The following is a 22,962-nucleotide window of genomic DNA, read 5'->3' on the forward strand; positions in this document are numbered from 1 at the left end:
TGAATTTGTGAATGTTGAATTGACAAATATTTGAAAATGCCAGCAGTGGTTGCTTAAAAAATAAGAAAGGAAACATGATGGAGTGAGAGATGTCCTCAGATCTCTCCCCTTGAAACAACAATAAGCTGAACATCCAAAACTCAACAAAAACACACAAATTTCACACCAGCATGTCTGAGCATGTGATTTGCACAGAAGAACTACCACAGGTCGGAATCCCGAGTGTTGGGCCATGGACTGGGAGAAATAAAGAACCTGCCTCTCTCAGCCTCTGAAGCTATCTGGAGGAGGAGGAGGAGGAGAGAAGGTAGGCAAGTTCCCCAAACAGTCCTTCCTGGGAGTGTTATGAGCTCCACATTGTCAGAGACCACTCATCAGGGCAGAATGCAGAGAACCAGAAGGGCAGAGAAACAATAGTTGATTTTCACCAGTCCTGGCTGCAAAACTGAGGCTGAGCCACAGCCCCCAAACCCCATCCCAGAAGGCCCCTTTAACCGACACTCTGAGACTGATCACTGCAGAGCCCAGGGTCTGAGCAATCCTACCGAAACTGTCATTAACACTGCCAGTGACTGAGACTGAGAGTAGAGAGTGCTATTAAACATCTATAAGGAAATAAAAAGATATTTTATAGCCTTTATATAAAGCAGGTATCCAAGAGGCTTAGACACCACCTACTGGAAACCAAAAGCAGGCTGAAGAGAGACCTTTATATAGAGAGATCTTTCTAGGAAAAAAAAGCAAAATACACTTCCATTAATTCCCAGGTGGACAAAATAGTTCATTAGATACCATAAACAACCAAGGTGACAAGACATGTCAGAAAGAAAGAGAAAAATCTCCAGAAATAACCTTACAGATATAGAAATATGCAACTTAAATGATAGAGAATTCAGAATAGTACATTTGAAAAAACTCAGTTCCAAAACAAGTCATGTCAACAATATCAAGAATCGAAAACAACAACTAGATGAGCAGATTGCGTTCTTTAGCAAGGATATTGACACCCTCAAAAAGAACAGAATAGATCTTCTGGAGATAAAAAACACACTGCAAAAGTTGAAAAAAGAATTAGCAAGCTTGGGTGACAGAGTCAACCAAATAGAAGAAAGAATCAGTGATATCAAAGACAGAAATCTAGACATAAATCAGAAGGAAGAAGAGAGAATGCAAAATAATGACAGAGAACTACAAGAACTAGCTGATACCATCAGAAGAGTAAACATAGAATAATGGACATTCTTGAAAGCGAGGAAGATGACCAGGGATTTGAAAGCATTTTCAGACAAATAGTGGACAAGAATTTCCCAAATCTAAGGAATGAGCTGGAGCTTGGAATTCGAGAAGTCAATAGAACACCTAATTATCTCAATCCCAAAAGGCCTTCACCAACACCCATTGTATTAAAATTATCAAAAATCAACAAAAAAGATGAAATTCTCAGGGCAGCCAGGGAAAAGAAGATGATAACCTATTAAGGAAAACCCATTAGATTATCCTTGGACTTCTCAGTGCAGATCATACAAGCCAGAAAGGAATGGAACCAAATATTTAAACAATTAAGTGAAACTACCAGCCTAGAATAATGCATTTAGCTAAGCTCTCCTTTAGATACAAAGGAGAAATTAAGACCTTTCCAGACTTACAAAAATTAAGGGAATTCTCCACAAGGCCCGCACTACAGGAAATACTGAAAGGGGTCAGCTAAACACAATGAAAAGAAAACAAACAAACAAACAATTATGAGTAAAGTGACTATCAGGCAGATAGAAGCAGAGGAGTGCAACCCTTACTAAGAGCAGGGCATTATGAGCTTAAACATTAAGAAGAGAATTGCTATAGCAAGATAGGAATGAACATTCAGCATATACAGGAACAAATTGAGATAACCGTGACCGAAAAGTGGGAGGATTCAAAAATCCGAATTCGCAAACAGGAATGGAGATAAGTCACGTGCAGAAGAAAATGGATGACTGTGTGTATATATATAACTATCCTTATACACTTGTAATGGTAACCAATTACCAAAGATTCAGAACTGAAGTATATAGGATAAAACAAGAAAAACCTGAGACAAAACTCACAAAGGCCAACCAAAATAAAGAAAACAGAAACACAAGGACAAGGGAACCATGGAAACACCAAGCTACCAGAAAGCAAAAGATAAAATGGCTATAAGAAGACCTCATATTTCAATAATCAACCAAAATGTAAAAGGACTGAACTCACCAATAAAAAGGCACAGAGTTGCAGAATGGATCAAAAAACAAAACACAATCATATGCTGCCTCCAGGAGACTCATCTCAGCTCCAGAGACAAATACAGACTCAAAGGGAAAGGGTGGAAAATAATATTTCAAGCAAATGGCATTCAGAGAAAGGCAGAAGTAGCAGTGCTAATATGAGATGAAATAGACTTCCAAATAAAAAAGGTAAAGAAAGATACTGAGGGACACTTCATAATGATAAAGGGAATCATGCACCAAGAAGACATAACACTTATTAATATCTATGCTCCCAATCAGGGAGCCCCGAAATATGTAAAGCAGTTAATAACAGAACTAAAGGGACAAACAGATGAAAACACTATCATAGTATAGGAACCTAAATACCCCACTGTCGAATGTGGACAGATCATCCAAACAGAAAATCAATAAGGAAATAACATCCTTAAATGACACTTTAGTCCAGCTGTACATAATTGACATTTACGGAGCCTTGCATCTCCAAACAGCTGCTTATACCTTCTTCTCTAGTGCAGATGGAATGTTGTCAAGAATTGACCACATACTGGGACATAGACATAGCATTAACAAGGGTTGAAATCATACCAATCATATTTTCTGATCATAATGCTTTGAAACTAGAGATCGACTGCAGAAAGAAATCAGGAAGAAACACAAATACGTGGAGATTAAACAGCATGCTACTGAAGAATAACTGGGTCAGAGAAGAAATAAAAAGAGAGATCATGAGATACATGGAAACAAATGATAATGATAGCACAACATATCAAAACTTTTGGGACATGGAAAAAGCAGTCCTAAGAGGAAAGTTCTTCATTACAGGCCTATCTCCAAAAACAAAAATGAGTCCAAATAAAAAACCTACCACTTCACCTAAAAGCTAAAAAAGGAAGAACAAATGAGGCTTAAAGTCAGCAGAAGGAAAGAATTTGTCAAAATTAGAGCAGAAATAAATGAAATTGAAAACAACAACAACAACAACAATAAAACAAGGAGCTGGTTCTTTGAGAAGGTTAATAAAATTGACCTTGAAGGTTAATAAAATTGGCTAGACGCACTAAAGAAAAAATAGAAAGAATACAAATAAACAAAATCAGGGATGAAATAGGGGAAATTATGACTGACATCACAGAAATACAACAGATCATGCAAGAATACTATGGAAAAGAATATAATAAATTCAATAACCTAGAATAACCTAGAAGAAATGGACCAGGACTTAGAAAAATACAACCTTCCTAGCTAGACTGAATCAAGAAGATCTGGAAAATCTAAATAGACTGATCAGCAGTATGTAAATTGAAACAATCATCAAAAACCTACCAAAAGCAAAAGTCCAGGACCGAAAATTCACCAGGCAATTCTACCTAACATTCAAAGAAGATATAATACCTGTTCTCAAACTCTTTCAAATCATTGAAGAGGAAGCAATATTTCCCAATTCATTTTATGAGGTCAATATTATACTGATACCAAAACCTTGTAAGGATAACACAAAAAAAGAAAACTACGACTTATATCTCTCATGAATACAGATGCAAAAATCCTAAATAAGATACTAGCGAATCAAATACAGCAACATATTGAAAAGATTATACACCACAATCAAGTGGGCTTCATCCCAGGGACACAGGGATGGTTCAACATATACAAATTGATTAACGTAATACACTGTATAAACAAAACTAAAAAATAAGAATCATATGATCATATCAATAGATGCAGAAAAAGCCTTCAACAAGATACGGCTTCCATTTATGATCAAAACACTTCACAAAATTGATATAAAAGGAAAGTACCTTAACATAATAAAGGCCATCTATGACAAACCCTTAGCCAACATTATACTTAATGGTGAAAAATTAAAAACCTTCCCTCAAGGCAAGGCTGTCCACTATCACTGTTATTCAGTATGACATTGGAGGTCCTATTGAGTACAGTCACAAGAGAAAGATATAAAAGACATCCAAATAGGAAACGAAGAAAGCAAACTGTCACCGTTTGTGGATGACATGATTCTCTCTATAGAAAACCCTAAAGACGCCACAAGAACACTACTAGAAGCAATAAGCAAATACAGTAAAGTTACTAGATACAAAATCAACGTTCAAAAATTCATAACGTTCCTATACTCTAATATTGAAGCGTCAGAAAAAGAAGTAGAAAAAGTAATTCCGTTTGCAATTGCAACAAAAAGAATACAATACCTAGGAATAATTTTAACGAAACATGTGAAGGACCAATATAATGAAAACTACAAGACCCTATTAAAAGAAATCGAAGAAGATACAAAGAAATGGAAAGATATTCCGTATTTGTAGATTGAAAGAATCAACATAGTTAAAATGAGTTTATTACCTAAAGCATTTAATGCAATCTCCATCAAAATCCTATTGGCTTTTTTTTTTTAAGAAATAAAAAATCATCAGATTTGTATGGAAGCACAAAAGACCCTGAATTGCTAAAGCCATCCTGAGAAAAAAGAACAAGGCTGGAGGCATCGTGCAGCCTGACTACAAAGTGACAGTTATCAAAACGGCATGTTATTGGCAGTGAAACAGACACACAGACCAGTGGAAAAGAATCGAGAGTCTAGAAATGAACCCATATTTATGTGGGCAAAGAATTTTTGACAAAAATGCCAGAGACATACAGTGGAGAAAATAAAGCCTCTCTAATAAATGGTGCTGGGAAAACTGGACAGCCACTTGCAAAAGAATGAAACTAGACTGTTGTCTATCACCACACACCAAAATGAACTCAAAATGGATTAAACACCCGAATAGAAAACCTGAAACAATAAAATACATGGAAGAAAACATAGGAACTAAACTCAAGGACCATGGACTTAAAGAGGATTTTATGAATTTGACTTCAAGAGCAAGGGAAGTGAAAGCACAAATAAATGAATGGGACTACATCGAACTAAAAAGCTCTGCTCAGAAAAATAAACCATCAACAAGGTAAACAGACAGCCATCTGAGTGGGAAAATATATTTGTAAGCAATGCCTCCAATCAGGGCCTAATGTCCAAAATATACAAAGAACTCATACAACTCAATAACAACAACAACAACAACAAAAAAAACGATCCAATCAAAAAATAGTCAGAGGACCTGAAAAGACACTTCTCTCTAGGAGACATACAAATGGCTAAAAAATATATGATTAGATGCTCAACATCACTAGCTATTAGGGAAATGCAAATCAAAACCACAATGAGATACCATCTCTATAATCAACAGGATAAATAATAACAAATGTTGGAGAGGATGTGGAGAAAAAGGAACCCTCATACATTGCTGGTGGGTCTGCAAATTGGTACAGCCACTGTGGAAAAGAGTATAGAGGTTCCTCAAAAATCTAAGAATTGACCTACCATATGATCCAGCAATCGCTCTACTGGATATTTACCCCAAAGACTTGAAAACCCATATCCAAAAAGATATTTGCACACCGATGTTCATAGCAGCATTATTCACAGTGGCGAGGACATGGAAGCAACTGAAGTGTCCTATGATAGATGATTAGCTAAAGAAGCTGTGGTACATAAATATAATGGAATATTACTCAACCATAAGAAGAGATAAAATACTACCATTTGTGACAACATGGATAGACATCAAGATAATCATGCTAAGTGAAATAAGCCATACCGAAAAAGTTGAAAATTACATGATATCACTTATATGTGGGATCTAAACCTAAAAGCAACTAATGAGCAGGACAAACAAACAGAGACTCATGGACATGACTATAGATTAGTGGTTACTAGTAGGGTGGGGGTAGGGGGGAGCTCAATGAGGTAAAGGGGTCAAATATATGGTAGCTGAAGGAAACTGGACTTTGGGTGGTAAACACATAAGAGAGTATACAGATGTCACATTAAATGTACACCTGAAAATTATATTATTGTATTAACCAGTATTATCCCAATTGCATAATTTTAAAAAAGACGAAAAAAAAGAAAAGGAAGAAAAATAGTTCACTAATACTAATAATCAACTTTCGTCCAGACTTTACTCTTAGCCAAGTACTGTGCTTAATAAACAACTTAGCCTATTCTGTGGAAGGCTAAATGTACATATAGGAAAATCAACTAGACAATTATTTTAGTGTCAAGATGACAAGAAGTGGACATGTGATGGGCATTAGGAGATAAGATCAACAGGAACTGGTCACACTGGTGGGCACACGAGAGTAGGTTAGGATCCTTAGAACTTAGTATTTCCATTTAATCCTCACAATAATTTGGTGAGATAAGTATTCCCATTATACTAATTTTACCAAATGAACTGAGGCTTAGTTCAAGATATTTGTCCAATGTATTCAACTGGTATAATTCAATCCAGCTTTAGACTTCAGGTCAGATCAAATGTTAAAATGTATACTCCTAAGTACTACTGTCTTCTAGTTAATTTCAAGACCTAAGTGCCTCAATAAAGACCACTGGTTCCCAACTAGTTTCTGACATACAATTTCCCTTTCTCCACCCTCGACACTGCCTAATTCACTAAAACTGTCTAGACCTACATTCTGGCCCTGAGCGCCAGGTCAGTTCTAAGGATCCTAACCTACTCTCATGTGCTCACCAGTGTGACCAGTTCCTGTTGATCTTATCTCCTAATGCCCATCACATGTCCACTTCTTGCCATCTTACACTGCAATAATTGTCTAATTGATTTTCCTATATGAACATTTAGCCTTCCACAGAATAGGCTGAGTAAGTTGTTTATTAAAATAATTTAATATTTCTTATTTTTAGTGCTTTTATAATTGTATTAACTTGATTAAAATTTCTCAGAAAAAAAATGTTGCATTTCCCCTTTACAAAGCCAAAGTATGAATCCCAATAACCACTTTTTACTCTTTAAACTGTTTCATGATTGAGATTCCTCAGTATCTGTAAATAATATGTTTTACCAAAGAAAACTTATAGTTTCTATCTAAGTTTTTGCTCATTTTCCTTTTTATTTAATATGAACATAGTTGAAACAAGGAGAAAAACAGTAGTTTTTAAAATTAGGAGATGATTATGATGGATATTGATAGTTGAATTTATTATAATAACATCAACATAAGCAACAGGTTAAATATCAAAAAAGAAAACATTTTAATTAAATATTCTTTTATGAAGATAAAATTTCTCACAGATAACCACTAGAATGCAGTAGTATGTTGCTTTTAGGTTTTATCTCACATATAAATAATATCACATGGTTATCAACTTTTTCTCTCTGACTCATTTCACTTAGCACGATTCCTTTTTTTTAATTTTAAATTTTTTGAAGTTTATCAAGGCTTTTCTCTGAATACCATTTGCTTGAAATATCATTTTCCACCCTTTCTGTATTTGTCTTTGGAGCTGAGATGTGTCTCCTGGAGGCAGCATATGACTGGGTTTTGTTTTTTTGATCCAATCTGCAACTCTGTACCTTTTTATTGGTGAGTTCAGTCCTTTTACATTTAGGGTGAGTATTGAAATATGAAGTCTTCTTATAGCCATTTTATCTTTTGCTTTCTGGTTGCTCAGTGTTTCCATTGCTTCCTTGTCCTTGTGTTTCTGTTTTCTTTATTTTGTTTGGCTTTAGTGGGTTTTGTCTCTGGTTCTTCTTGTTTTATCCTATATACTTCAGTTCTGAATCCTTGGCGTGTGGTTATCATTATGAATATGTAAAGGATAGTAACATATATTCAGTCATCCATTTTCTTCTACACGTGCTTTATCTCCATTCCCCTTTACAAATTTGAATCTTTGAATCCTCCCCTTTTCAATCCTCGTTACCTCAGTTTGTCCCTATGTATGCTGAGCATTCATTACTATCTTTCTATAGCAAATCTCTTCTTATTTTTAAGCTTATAATACCCTGTTCTTAGTAAGGGTTACACTCCTCTGCTTTTATCTACCTGCTAGTCACTTTACTCCTAATTATGTAAAATTTTTTGGTCATTTTGATTTAGGTGAGCTGACCTCTTTTAATGTTTCTTGTAGTTCAGGCGTTACAGTGTAGAATTCCTTCAATTTGTGTATGTCTGGAAAGGTCTTTATTTCTTCCTCATATTTAAAGGAGATCTTACCTGGATACATCATTCTTGGTTGGTAGTTCCTTGCATTTAATGGTTTGAATATTTCATTCCACTGCTTTCTTGCTTGAGAAGTCTGAGGATAATCTAATGGGTTTTCCTTAATAGGTTACCATCTTCTTTTCCCTGGCTGTGCTGTGAATTCTCTTGTCATTGATTTTTGATAATTTTAATACAATGTGTCTTGGAAGGCTTTTTTGGGTTGAGACAATTGGGTGTTCTGTTGACTTCTTTAATTGTAAGCTCTAGCTCATTCCTTAGATTTGGGAAATTCTCATCTACTAATTGTCTGAAAATGCTTTCTAGTCCCTGTTCTTTTTCCTTGCCTTCAATGATGCCCATTATTCTTATGTTTCCTCTCCTGTTGGTTTCAGCTAGTTCTTGTATTTCTCTTTCATTATTTTTCATTCCTCAGTTTCTCTCTTCTTCCTTCTGATTTATTTCTAAATTTCTGTCTTCGATATCACCAATCGTTTCCTCCATTTGGTCAACTCTGTTTCCCAAGCTTGTTATTTCATTTTTCAACTCTTTCAGTGTGTTCTTTATCTACAGAAGGTCTATAGTGTTCTTTTTGAGAGTTTCAATGTCCTTGCTAAAGAACTCATTCTGCTCATCTAGTTGTTTTCTCAATTTCTGAAATTGTTGATGTGATTTGTTTTGGATCTCATTGAGTTTTTTTCTGAGGTACCATACTGAATTCTCTGTCATTTAAGTAGCATATTTTATGTCTGTAAGCTTATTTTCTGGAGATTTTTCTCTTTCTTTCTGAGATGCCTTGTCACCTTGGTTGCTTATGGTGTTTAATGGACTATTTCTCCACCTGTGATAGCTCTTGTGTGCAGATCCCATGCTCAGATGTGCTGGTGTGTTGTTTGGGTGTTTTTTGTTGTGTTTTAGATGGTCAGCTTATTGACGTTTTAAGGGAAGAGATCTGGGGATGTCTCTCACTCCACCATATTTCTGATGTCAGCTCTAGAAGTTTTATTTGGTTCTTTTTCAGGGTTTCAATATCCTTGCTAACAACAACAAAAAAAAAACTCATTCTGCTGATCTAGTTGTGTTTTCAATTCATGGAATCATTAATATGAATTATTTTGGATCTCTTTGAGTTTTTTCAGAAGTACCACCCTGAATTCTCTGTCAGTTAAGTCACATATTTCTATGTCTTTAAGCTTATTTTCTAGAGATTTTTCTCTTTCTGAGCTGTCTTGTCACCTTGGTTGTTCATGGTGTTAATGGACTGTTTCTTCACCTAGGCATTAATGGAAATGTATTCTTTTTTTTTTTCCAGAAAGATTTATTATATGAAGGTCTTACTTTAGCCTGTTCCTAAGAAGGAGTTTTTCTTTTGGTTTCTAGTAGATGACATCTAAGACTCGTGGATACCTGCTTTATATCAAGCCTTAATAATACCTTTTTTCCCTTATAAATATTCAATCATGCGTGCAACCCTCAGTCCCAGTCCCTGTTAGTGTTAGCTACAGTTTAGTAGCTTTTCCTCATTCCCCTAGGGCTCCACAGTATTCGGTCTTAGAGAACATGAGGGGAGGATCACTCTGGGTGGAGAATGGGGGCTGTGGCTCGTGTCTCACAGCTGTGGCTTTTAATGATCAGCTGTTGCTCATCTGTCATCCCCACTTCTCTGCTTTCTGCCCTGGTCCCTGGACACTGCCGCTGCATGGAATTCACAGCTCTCTCAGCAGGACTCTTCAGGGAAACTGCCACACCTTCTCCCCTCTCTCTCTTCCTGCAAAGAGCTCTGGATTCGAGAGGCACCTGCTTTGTTTTCCTGGTCTACCGCCAGAATCATGCAGTTCTTACCTCTGGTAGCATTTATGTGCAGATCTTTCATTCGGATATACTGGTGTGTAGGTTGGGTGTTTTTTGTTGAGTTTTAGATGTTCAAATTATTGTTATTTCATGGGGAGAGATCTGAGGACATCTCTCACTCCGCCGTGCTTCTGATGTCACTTTTTAAGATTAATTTTATTTAACTTCAGGCATTTTAATTATGATGTGTCGGCGTGGGCCCCTTGCATTCATCTTTTTTGTTACTGTTTGATCTTCCTGGGGTTACATGTCTATTTCTCTCACCAGGTTAGGGAAGTTTTCCATCATTATTTCTTCAAATATGATTTAACTTCTTGTTTTTCCTCTTTTCTTTCAGGAACTCCTATGAGACTGTTATTGTTACATTTAACTTTGTCTCCTTACACTCAAATTATTATTATATTTTTAGATTTCTTGCCGTTCTGATTGGATACCTTCCACTTCCTCTATATCAGTGATTCAATCCTCCACTTCATCCACTCTGTTGATTCCCTCTATTATACTCTTCATCTTAGATAATGTGTTTTTTTATTTCTGACTGGTTCCCTTTTAACATTTCCATTTTAATTTTTCGTTTTTTTTTATCTCATTAAAATTCTCACTGAGTTCATCTACACTTCCCCTAAGTTCATTCAGACCTCTTGTACTTAATAATTCTCTCTCTACAAATTAAATGATACTTGTTTTATACATTCTGCTAGAAAAAAAAAAAGCAAACACATGTCTTAAATAATTGTGTTATTTAAAATTCAACTGTATGGTATATTTTGAAGTCAGGTAGAGTGATACCTCTAGTCTTGTTTTTTTCCTTCAGGATTGTTTTGGTTATTTCAGATTTTTTTGTGCTTTCATACAAATATGATGATTCTTTTTTTGCTCTTCGTCTTTAAAAAAAAGCCATTGGGATTTTTTGAGGATATAAATCTTTATATGCTTTAAGTATGAAGGTCTTTTTAACTGTGTTTATTCTTCCAATCCGAGAACATGGAATATCTTTCCATTTCTTTGTATCTTCTTAAATTTCTTTATATAGGGTCTTATAATTTTCAGTGTATGATTCTTCACAAGCTTTAAGTTTATTCCTAGGTATTTCATTTTTTTGTAGCAATTGCAAAAACACGTGTGTGTGTGTGTGTGTGTGTGTGTGTGTTTATTTCTTTTCTGAAAAATCATTATTAGAGTATAGGAACATATGGATTTTTGAACACTGATGTTGGATCCTGAAATTATATTATATTTGCTTGTTTTTAATGGTGTCTTAGTGGAGTCCTTTGCAAATCATGTCATTTGCAAAGAGTAACAATTTGACCCACATCTGTGAGAATGGCTATCGTCAACAGGACAAGTAATAAGTATTAGAGGGTTTTTTGGGGAAAAGGAGCCCTCATACTCTGATGGTGGGAATGCAAATTGGCACAGCCACTATGGAAAACAGTATGAAGGTTCCTCAAAAAACTAAGACTTGAATTACCATATGATCTAGGAATCCCTCTTCTGGGTATTTACCCAAAACACCTGAAAAGATTTATCCACAAAGGTATATGCACCCCGAGGTTCATAGCAGCATTATTCACAGAGTCCAGGAAATGGAAGCAACTGAAGTATCTTATGATATATGATTGGATAAAGAAGATGCGGTACATGTATACAATGGAATATTAGCTGTAGAAAAGATGTAATACTGCCATTTGTGATAAATGAATGAATCTTGAGATAATCATGCTAAGCAAAATAAGTCAGACAAAAAGTTGAAAACCACATGATGTCACTCACATGTGAGATATAAAACTGAAAGCAACCAACACACATGACTAACCAACAGAGACTCATGGACATGGATAATGGATTAGTGGTTACCAGAGGGAAGAGGGGAAGGGAGAGGCAGATGGGGTAAAAGAGGTCAAATATTTGGTGACAGAAGGAAATCTAATTTTGGATGGTGAATACACAATGCAATATATTTGACTTACTGTTGAGTGATACACTTGACACTTATGTGATTTTGTTAGTCAGTGACACCCCAATAATTTTTAATAAGAAATAAATAAAATAAAATTTAATTTTACATGACATTCTACCCCATGTACCTTAAGGCATTGAAAGGAATGCTTGACATAAATCACTCTAAATACTTATTAAATGAACACATTAAATAAAGCTAAGGTTACCATTTTATAATTGAAATTTAGTATTAAACTGAAATTTCAAAGTAAACTTAGAACTAATATTTATCTATAAATAAGTTACTATTTATACTTCTGATAACTATTGAAAGGCATCAAAATCTAGATATTAAGAAAAAATGAGTAGTTCAAAATTGACAGAACCCTGAAAGATTTGTTGTGTTTGTGTGAAGTGAACTGCTCGATACTTACCTGAGAATGTGATAATGACCCCTGGTGCTTGTGAATTCACATTTGACTCTCTAGACTCTTCAGAGATTTATCCCCAAAAGTAAACATAATGAAAGACAGCATGGAAACTATATAACAACAATGACTTTGAATTAATTGCTGTAAGATGAATGAATTCTTATTTTCAAGGGGTAAGATTTTGGCTTTTGTGAGTAATCTGATGTGATGATTTCTTACCATTTGAAAACACTGCATTCTTTAAAACTATAGTGTACTCATAAGCCATAGTAGAGAAATAACAATAGAATCCAACCGTCAGATAGCAAGTAATCTCAGTGGAATTAATCTAAGTTTCTACAGTCTATTTAGTAGAATAAACAGGCATAATTCAAGGTTTTGGGGTTCTTTATTTAACCACCCATAAGACCAGAAACTCACATAGTCTTTAAGATTATCTAAACTAACCATTCATCCATAATGCTAATAAATTCACTAGTTTTGTGATGCTTTGTGGATTTATTTTTAACATATTATTTTGAATGCTGAGCTTGCAGGCAACCAGATACTTTTGACAAAGTCAAGACTATGCAGCCAGAAATCTTGGAGATGAGATTCAACCTGGCCATAAGCTGGATAAACTTCTGAACATGTTAAGGCTGTATCTTTATTTAGCTGTATTTTATGTAGAAACTAAAATTTTTTCATTCTATAACACTCTAATTATAAAAGATTGTTACACTAGCAAATGATTTGAATGGTTCAAATAACTATACTTTAATAATGTTTTAGGTATTAAACATACAATGTTTTATAGCATTTAGGTTTACAGATCAGACTACTTGATAAAACAGTATTTTAATTGTAAATGTTAAATATACATAGTAAGTTTTCAATAGGTATCTATTCATGATCTTAATTAGAAATTCATATTTCTTCTTTATCCTATTAAGAAAATTGTATTTCTTCTTTTAAAAAAAATGTTTTCGTTTTACTGATGGAAATTATAAACTTTCTAATTAACTAGGAGCTTCTTTTATACACTAAGTAATTTGTTATCCACCCATTTCTGAGAGACTCAACTTCATCAAGGGTATTATTTAATTTCATTTATAATGTAGTAACTTTAAAAAAGTGAAAAGGATTCTAACTTTCTGAGATTCAAAACTTGATTATACCACTTGCTATGTAAATTTAGGTAAGTTACTTAACAATGTCAAATCAGTTTCTTTATCTTAAATCCTCAATATTATTTCATGGATATTAATACAGAACTATATGTCTAAACTTCTTAACCCTGTGCTTACCATTTATTAAATTTTCAAAAATTAAGAGCTATTACTCAAATATCTATTATAAAATGCAAAATTTATACATTTATCTTTTCTGTTATAGTGACCATTTCAATTTGGTATTCTCATAAATCATGTTTTTAATGTTTAGATTTAAAGCCACTTTAGGTACATTTTATAAATTGATGATATAAAGAGAAAAGGATCTACATTACTTGAAGCTTGTCCTTTAGTGCTTCTGCTAAAAATAATTTTAAAAATATACGGAACTTATTATTTGTAAATATAAACTCTGGGCTCTAAAGTGAAAAAAATTATACTTAGCTTGAATAATTATTTTGTTTACAATAACTTCTATTTTTATATTAATAAAAATGAAACCATTGAATTTACAACTTTCTTAATGTAATGTTTCACTACAGGTTCTCTGGTAGCAGTTACCTCATGGACTCACCAAGGAGTGGGAACCACACAGCAGTAAAAGGTTTCACTTTGCTTGGCTTAACTGACAACCTAATCCTTCAAGACATACTCTTTATGATCATCCTATGTATCTACCTGGTGACCATATCTGGCAATCTCAGCACAATCATTCTTATCAGAATCTCTTCTCAGCTCCATCATCCTATGTATTTCTTTCTGAACCACTTGGCTTTTGTAGACATGTGCCTTTCAACTTCTGTCACACCCAATATGCTTATAAATTTCCTGGTGGAGAGAAATACAATCTCCTATCATGGATGTGGCATCCAGCTGGGTTCAGCTACTTTCTTTGGGGCAATTGAGTGTTTCATGCTGGCTATCATGGCATATGATCGCTTTGTAGCAATTTGCAACCCACTGCTTTATTCAGCCAAAATGTCCACACAAGTGTGTGTTCAGTTCCTCATTGTGGCTTATGTAGGTGGTTTTATTAATGCTTCCTCTTTTACTATTTCCTTCTATTTTTTAATCTTTTGTGGGCCAAATCGAGTCAATCACTTTTTCTGTGATATTGCTCCTTTAGTTGAACTGTCTTGTTCTGATAACCATATCTCCACAGTTGTCTCCTCAATTGTTGCTGGCTCCATCATTGTGTTAACAGTGTTTTTCATAGCCACCTCTTACATCTACATCCTCATCACCATCCTGAAGATGCGCTCCAATGAGGGGCGTCACAAGGCCTTCTCTACATGCACTGCCCACCTCACAGTGGTCACCCTGTACCTAGGGACCATCACATTCATTTATGTGATGCCCAAGTCTAACTACTCAACAGACCAGAACAAGGTAATATCTGTGTTCTACATGATGGTGATTCCCATGCTGAACCCCATCATCTACAGCCTCAGGAACAATGAGATTAAAGGGGCTCTGAAGAGAGTGCTTGGCAAAAAAATATTTTCTTAGTAAAACCTGTTATTTTGTAGGAATTGATATGATACTATACCATAAATATAATAATAAGAGAAAGTTGACTGTTGTCAAAATATATCAGTAATTAACCAGTGTGGAGCTTTTAAGCAGCGGTAGGGGGTGGATTTTCTGATATCAAATAGTAAATCAGAGGCACATTGTCAGTTAACTCTAATAAAACTAACCTAAATTTATAATTAGAAACACAAATTACTTAACATAAAAAATATTTAATCTGCTGATACTTCACTTAAAATTTTTATTTTTTTCAATAGTCGTTCTCTATCAAAAGGTTATTATACCTCCAAACTTTAATACTGCAGCTTCTTTCAACAGCAGCAGTTTATCCTAAAATGAGCATTATAATTATAGTTACGACAATGTATTCTAAGCAGAAGTGACCTCTAAGAACCAAACAGTAAAATTGCTGAAGACGTTCTTCTTGCAGGAAGGATATCTGCTAGGGTGGGGATTTGTGGACCCATAAATTCTGAGTTGTGCTCCTGATCTCTGGCTCAAGTCTAACTATAGGAGACCATTTTAAAGAACAGGATGAGATGCCCTTGACTAATCTGTGAATTATTCTGCCAGGTCAAAACAGTGACTTCTCTGAGGGTTTCTGATATCCTCAGAGACTGAGCAAACAAGCTCTTGGAGTGACTGATTCATGGTCAGGTTCATATCCTGTTGAGCAACCTTGAGAGAACAAGATCATGGTCCCCTTTGAAGTTCAATTTACCTCTCAACACTGACAACTACCGCACGTACGTGTCCTTCTCTTTTTCTATTTAGTGTTTAGATTAAAATATTATTTTGTCTATTGAATTGCCAACACAAATTGCTTAAAACTAAACTTAATTACCTCTTTCAACTCTGAACTTCCTTTCCTTTAATGTTTCAATCCCAGTAAAAGGCACCATTACTCAATTTATTGATTCAGAATCCTGACGGTAATTTCTTTCATCCCTTCCACATGTCCACATTAAATGACAAACTTTTGTACATTCTGCATCCAATATTTATTGTCTACTTGCCTTCATTTTAATTGTCAGCCATTCTATTTCAAGCTACTACCTCATACATTTACTTTTCAGTAGTACTCATGTGATAGTAAATTTTATGTGTGAAGTTGGGTAGCTAGACAATGGTGACTGGCTGTTTCATCAAACACAAGTGTAGATTTTGCTGTGTGGGTATTTTTCAGTTGTGATTAACACTTAAATCAATAGGCTTTGAGTGAAGTGGAATACCCTTAACAATATGAGTGGCCTTTATTAAATAATTTGAAACCCTTAAGGAAAAACACCGAGGTCCCCTGCAAAAGATTCTTTCTCCTGGCTACCTTAGAAGTCAACACTGCAATGTCAACTCTTACTGAAATTTTTATTTTGCTGAACTGCCTTTGGATTTTGGAATCATTAGCTCCCACAGCTGTCTAAGCCAGTTCCCTAAAATCAATCAGTCAATCCTCTCCCTCCCTCTCTTTCTCCCTCTCTCTCACTTTCTCTCCTATTCATTCTGTTTCACTGGAGAATCCTAATACAACCCTAATTACATTTTTCTTCTCTTTTGTACTATGTTCCCATCATTATCCATACATCGACCAAAACCATAAATCTATAGATTAGTTCCATCGTTAATATCCTTCCAACTATCTTAGAATAAAGAGAGAATACTTAACATAGCTTACAAAGTCTTGAACATGAGCCCTGTTTTTTTTGCCTCTCACCATTTTTCCTTCGATCTCTAAACATGCAAACTGTAGGAATAAATAATTTGGTCTTCTTTAAATTGTTAAATATATTCATATATTTTACCACATCAGGACATTCTTAAATGCTGTAGCTCTTCCTGAAATGCATATTTCTCCTTACCTGGGTAATGCCTACTTATGCTATATGTACCAATATAAATGTTGTTTTTTATCCCCTGGAAAGTCTTATTGAGGTTTCAGACAAAATTAAGTACAACTGTTATCTCTCTGTAGAACCCTGCATATTTTCTTCAAAATACTCTGGTCTTGCAGTTAAAAGATTCAGGATTTACCCCACAATGATGGAAGCTGCATATAGATAACTACGATGTGTTTCCTTTTTCTCCATGCTTTATTTTAACACAGTTCCTAGAACATAGTAAGAATAAATACTTAGTTGAAATGAAGAAAAGAAACAATTAATAAATAAATGAATGATAGCTAAATGAAGCTTTTGCCGCAGCATGAACCAGTGACCCTGCTGGCTTTGAATCCTGGCCACTGATCTAAACCTCACATCTTATATGAGAATTTAGTTAAAATTCATCATGAATTTAAATGTAAAAGGTAGAATGATAAATTATGAATCCATAGGAAAAAATAAGAGAAAATGGTCAAGAGTTAGGGCTAAGTAGCTTTTAGAACAGATACTAAAATTAAAATCCATAAACAGAAAGAATTGTGTCACTAGTATCATGAAAATACTATTCGAAAACGTGTTTTGATTCATTTACTGCATGCATATTTGTATATACACATACATCCATGCATACACACAACACATGTTTAAAAATATTTTAAAATGGTTACCTTTTTGTACTAGAAAAAATGGTAATGATGATGTCAGGATATATCAGGTGATTAGTTAATACTTTAATTGCTTTGTACCCAAAGTGATGATTTTTATTGGAAGTTGTCTACTTTATCCATTTTTATATTATCAACAATCTATATTTTAAATGTTCAAGGCTTTCTTTATTTAGCGCCTGGAAGATAAGCCTGCATTGTCTAGTACCATCCTTAGGAGTATTTGCATTTTATTGTTTCTTAGACTGTAAACTATGGGCTTAAGCAGAGGTGTCAGCACTGTACATGGCACAGCCATCAGCATATCTTTAAGGGCGGAGTCACTGTTGTGACTCTTCAAAAAACCAGAGCCAGCAAATCAATAGTGTATGCACCACTATACTGAGATGAGCAGAGCAAGCCGAGGAGGCCTTATACCCCACCCCTTTGCAGAGGGTATCCTTATAACCATGGATGAAATAAGAAATTGGGAAGACAGAGGAAATCATACTGAAGACAAAATTGCCCACCAACAGAAAGGCAGAGATCACTCAAAAAAAAAAAGAAGGCCAATTATATGATGGAAAGAATGATCACAAGCAATGCAGACGACAGGGGAGATGTCACAGAAGAAGCAATAGATGCTGTTGAAACCACAGAAAACAATTTGAATACAATGAGGATGATGTGCAGAGAATCCAGGAACCCAGCTGTCCCAATGATCCTCCTGAGCTAAAAGCAGGGTCTGTGAGTCATAAGCACAGTTTAGTGCAGTGGCTTGTGAATGGCAGCGTACTGGTCATAGGACATGGCAGCCATGATGAAGCAGTTATCACCTGCCAAGCCAAAGAAGAAAAACATCTGTGCTGCTCACTCGAGAAGAAAAATGGTCTTGGTGTCTGATAGCAAGTCCACTAATATTCACTGTTACAAGTTTCTGAAAAGGACAGGCTAAAGAGGAAAAAGTACATGAGGTACAAAGGTCATGATTGAGCTCGTTGCCCACCATTACAGACATATTTGCAACTACCATGGTCACTTTACAAAAAGGAGACTGCAGTTCTGAGAAACAGGAAAAACCCCACAGAAGGAATGTGCTCACCGTGGTATGATTGCCCATCTGCCTGATGCCTGCAGGAACTTTCTTTCAATGGTGCACGGGTTCTCGAGATTAAGACTGATATGATTATAAAAAGATCCTTATGCATCGATATCACCTAGACTTTAACCAAGGAACCTGGGTAAGTTTAAAGCAACTCTTATGGGAAAGCAAACGCACCTGACTGAAGTCAAGTTCAGGAGTCAGAGTAAGGAAAAGGATTGTAGTATGAGAATCTATATAAATGACATAGAGTGGGCATAAACATCTTCTTGGATTATACTCACAAGAGAACTCTTAACTCTTTCTTTCCAAGTGAGGATCTTCACATAAGCAGGAAAATATGAATAAAACTGCTTTGTTCTGACCCACTGGATTTCGCAATGCTATGTATTTCAAATACTTTTTGAAATATAATTGTACTATGGTACTCAGAAGTGCTTAATACACAATTGATTGAATGATTAAATAACTTAATCATTTAAAATGAATATATTTAAAATTTTAGGAAGATCCGTGAAATTTTCCAAAAGAACTTTGACTTTTTCTATTCAATTCTTCTTTTCTCAGTGCACCACCCTGAAGTGGCTCCAAAGGTGATAACTGTAACAATGACTAGACCCCATAAATGAATTTAATATGTTGTACTTTCTTCTGGGTTCCTAGCAACCGGGGCGTGACATATACAATATCATTAGGTGTTAATATATATCAATAATTTTTAGGTTCTTAAGAACTTCTTTTGATGTTCTTTTCCAGATGTATAACATAAGAAGTTACTGTCTCATTTTAGAATGGCGTATTCTGGTCATAATTTCTAATCCACCATGGTTTTTTTTTTTTCAAAACCATCAGGATATTTTCTAGCAGTTACACTTGTTACGTGGCTTGCTTGGAAGTCCAGAACTGAGTAGATCAACCCACAGTCCTCAGGTCAACTTGGTAAATCATATTTCTATTCTGATTATTCATTAAACCAGTCTTGTAGGAGTGAGGGCAGAAAAGTCATATGAAGACACTGCATAGAATTTTAATCTTAACACAGTCACTGTTAAAGGTGAAGGGACAGAAAAATAGTAAGGAATCTGTGATGGAAAAGGAAAGAGTATGCTAGAGAAAAGAGAAAAACACAAGGTGGAAATTTTTCTGTACGATGCACAAAGATTAAAGACATAAGAAGACAAAAAGAAAACAAACATATTGTTAGTCAAAGAGCTGCTGTTTTCTATTTGCATTGTAGTTATGTGCCAAGAACACAAGAGGAGTTAGGCCAGGTAATTAGCACCTAAGTAATATCTATAATGTTCCTGACATGTGTTGGGGTTAGACAGAGCTGTCTCATTCAAAGTTTATGAGTTGTATATTAGGAATTTTCATTCTGAATTCTTAAAAGATAAAGTGAGCTATAGAAAGTTAAGTGATACAGAACTCATGAATTTATTCAATACATGTTGACTAAATGTATATATGCCAGCATTCTTCTAACATGGAAGCAGACACGTACAATCTATGTGATATGAGAGTAAATGACTATTTTTGTTTGTGGAGTCAGGGGCACCCTCTCTGAAGAAGTGACATATATAAATAGAGAACAGAACAGCAATCAGCAGCCATTAAGCACATGAAGGTCAGAGTAGAGAGCATTCCAGGCATAGTTATGAGCTAACTAACACAAAGACCCTGAGGTAGGAAAGTCATTTACTCAAGTAATCCTCAACCAGCATCCATATGGCTTATCTTTGAGACCACTCGACACTCATTCCTCCGAATGTTTTCTAGTCTATCTACTTCTAAAGGAAACATATTTTTTTTTCCATTTTTGTTGCTTCAGCTACCACTTACCAAGGATGACTCTCCAGTTCCTGTCTCAAACAAAAAAGGATCTGCAATTTCCTTAGGAACATTTCCAGTCCCAGAATGTCCTCCAAGTATTAAATGTAGATTTTCGAAACAGAACTGACAATATATTTTCCCACATCATATTTTCCTTCTATACAACGTACCTGAGTTAATAAAGACATCAGAAAGCTACCATCAGACCCCAATTTTTACAGCTTATTAATATCTCATAAATTTAAATAACATGAATGTGATTTGCCTTTTGTAGAACGTGGGAATTTTAGGGTTTTTTTCTCTCTACAATAAATATTCTATATCTTATGATAACCAAGTACCTATATATAGTTAATAACCTGTGGGAAAATACTGAACATATGGGTACATATAAACTGGAAAATAAGAATTTTGTCAATTTCCTATTCCAGACAGAGATGGAACTTAGTAAATGATATAAGGAAATTTTTAAAGAACTGAAAAGAGATAAAAGGATGGTAAAGTACAGGCAAAAGCCAAGTGAGTAAAGAGCTTAGGAGAAACAAACAGAAGGGCTAAAAGTTGTTTTAGGCATCTTGTTCTCCAGTGCCTGTCAGGGTCACTGGGAAGAATGGAGACAATGTCATATTGACATAATCTTCTGTCAGTACTGTACTAGAATAGTACCAAAAAATAATAATAAAAAAATAAAAAGCATTTGCCATTAATATACACACAAAAGAAAAAATATCTTAAAAGTTGAAAGTTTCCAACCAAAATTAATGAGAAAGATTGAGCTAACTATACATGCTCTGATAACCTGGAGATTTCTCTCCTTATATAGGCTTGCTCAGAGCTTATGGCAAGTATGGATGGAGATGACTGTATTCATAAATCTCCCTTAGAGATTTTTATATGCTACTTATGTAGATCAAGTGTGATCTGATTCTGTAGTAATAGGGGTAATATCCAGAGTGTAAAAATGATAGTCTGTTTCTCTTAGATTTTAAAATTAATTAAATTATTTTATAGTGACATTAAGATTCATCTGTATACTTTAACAGCAAGACATACATATATTTACACTGAGTGTTCACTTCCCATAGTTAAATTTCTTTCTGTCCTCACATATTGGACACCCTTTACCCAGTCTATCTCTCTCCTCCCACACCCCTTACCCTCTGGTAAACACTAGTCAATAGTCCATGTCCAAGAGGCTCTATTTGTCCATTCATTTGTTACATTTAGGTTTATATCCCACATACAGGTGATATCATCTGATTTTCAACTACTTTTTTGTCTGGCTTATTTCACTTAGCATGATTTTCTCAAGGTACATCCATGTTGTTGCAAATGGTAATATTTCACCTCTTTTTTATGGCTGAGTAATATTCCATTGTGTGTGTGTGTGTCTCTGTGTGTGTGCGTGCGTGCGTGTGTGTGTGTGTGTGTGTACACCATAGCTTCTTTAGCCAGTAATCTATCGTAGAACACTAGGGTTGCTTTCATGTCCTGGCGACTGTGAATAATGCTGCTATGAACCTTGGTGTGCAATTGTATTTTCGGATATGAGTTTTCAAGTCTTTGGGGTAAATACTCAACAGAGGGATTACTGGATCATATGGTATATCAATTCATAGTTTTTTGAGGAACGCCATACTGATTTCCACAGTGACTGTAGCAATCTGCTATCCCACCAGCAATGTATGAGGGTTCTTTTTAATACGCATCCTCTCCAACATTTGTTATTACTTATCCTGTAGTTAATAGCTATTCTGACAGGTGTAATATGGTATCTCATTGTGTTTTTGATTTGCACTTCCCTAATAGCTAGTGATGTTAAGCATCTTTTGATATATCTGTTGGTCATTTGTATATCTTTTAGGGAGAAGTTTCTGTTCAGGTCCTCTGCCCATTTTTTGATTTGCTAGTTTGTCTTTTTCTTTTTATTGAGTCATATGAGTTCTTTGTATATTTTGGATATTAGGCCCTTATCGGAGGCATTGCTTGCAAATACATTTTCCCATTCAGATGGCTGTCTGTTCATCTTGTCGATGGTTTATTTTGCTGAGCAGAAGCTTTTTAGTTTGATATAGTCCCATTCATTTATTTTTGTTTTTACTTCCCTTGCTTTTGAGGTCAAATTCATAAAATCCTCTTTAAGTCCAAGGTCTTTGAGTTTACTTCCTGTGTTTTCTTCTATGCGTTTTATTGTTTCAGGTCTTATCTTCAGATCTTTAATCTATTTTGAGTTCATTTTGGTGTGTGGTGATAGACAACAGTCTAGTTTCATTCTTTTGCAGGTGGCTTTTTA

The 22,962-nt window shown here is 35.0% G+C and overlaps 1 protein-coding gene across 1 annotated transcript; it reads left to right on the plus strand.

Moving 5' to 3' along the window:
* Positions 1-14,211: 14,211 nt before the first annotated feature.
* On the plus strand, positions 14,212-19,378 carry LOC107507088 (olfactory receptor 502-like). Its single transcript, XM_036221468.1, has one exon. It carries the CDS (start codon positions 14,212-14,214, stop codon positions 15,190-15,192), a length of 981 nt encoding a protein of 326 aa, XP_036077361.1. The 3' UTR covers positions 15,193-19,378.
* Positions 19,379-22,962: the final 3,584 nt, after the last annotated feature.

This window comes from Rousettus aegyptiacus, unplaced genomic scaffold (assembly GCF_014176215.1).
Source record: "Rousettus aegyptiacus isolate mRouAeg1 unplaced genomic scaffold, mRouAeg1.p scaffold_m13_p_5, whole genome shotgun sequence".
Taxonomy (NCBI): domain Eukaryota; kingdom Metazoa; phylum Chordata; class Mammalia; order Chiroptera; family Pteropodidae; genus Rousettus; species Rousettus aegyptiacus.

Excerpts from the sequence above, each read along its gene's own strand:
- LOC107507088 (XM_036221468.1), top strand. The coding sequence starts at position 14,212 with ATGTTTCACTACAGGTTCTCTGGTAGCAGTTACCTCATGGACTCACCA.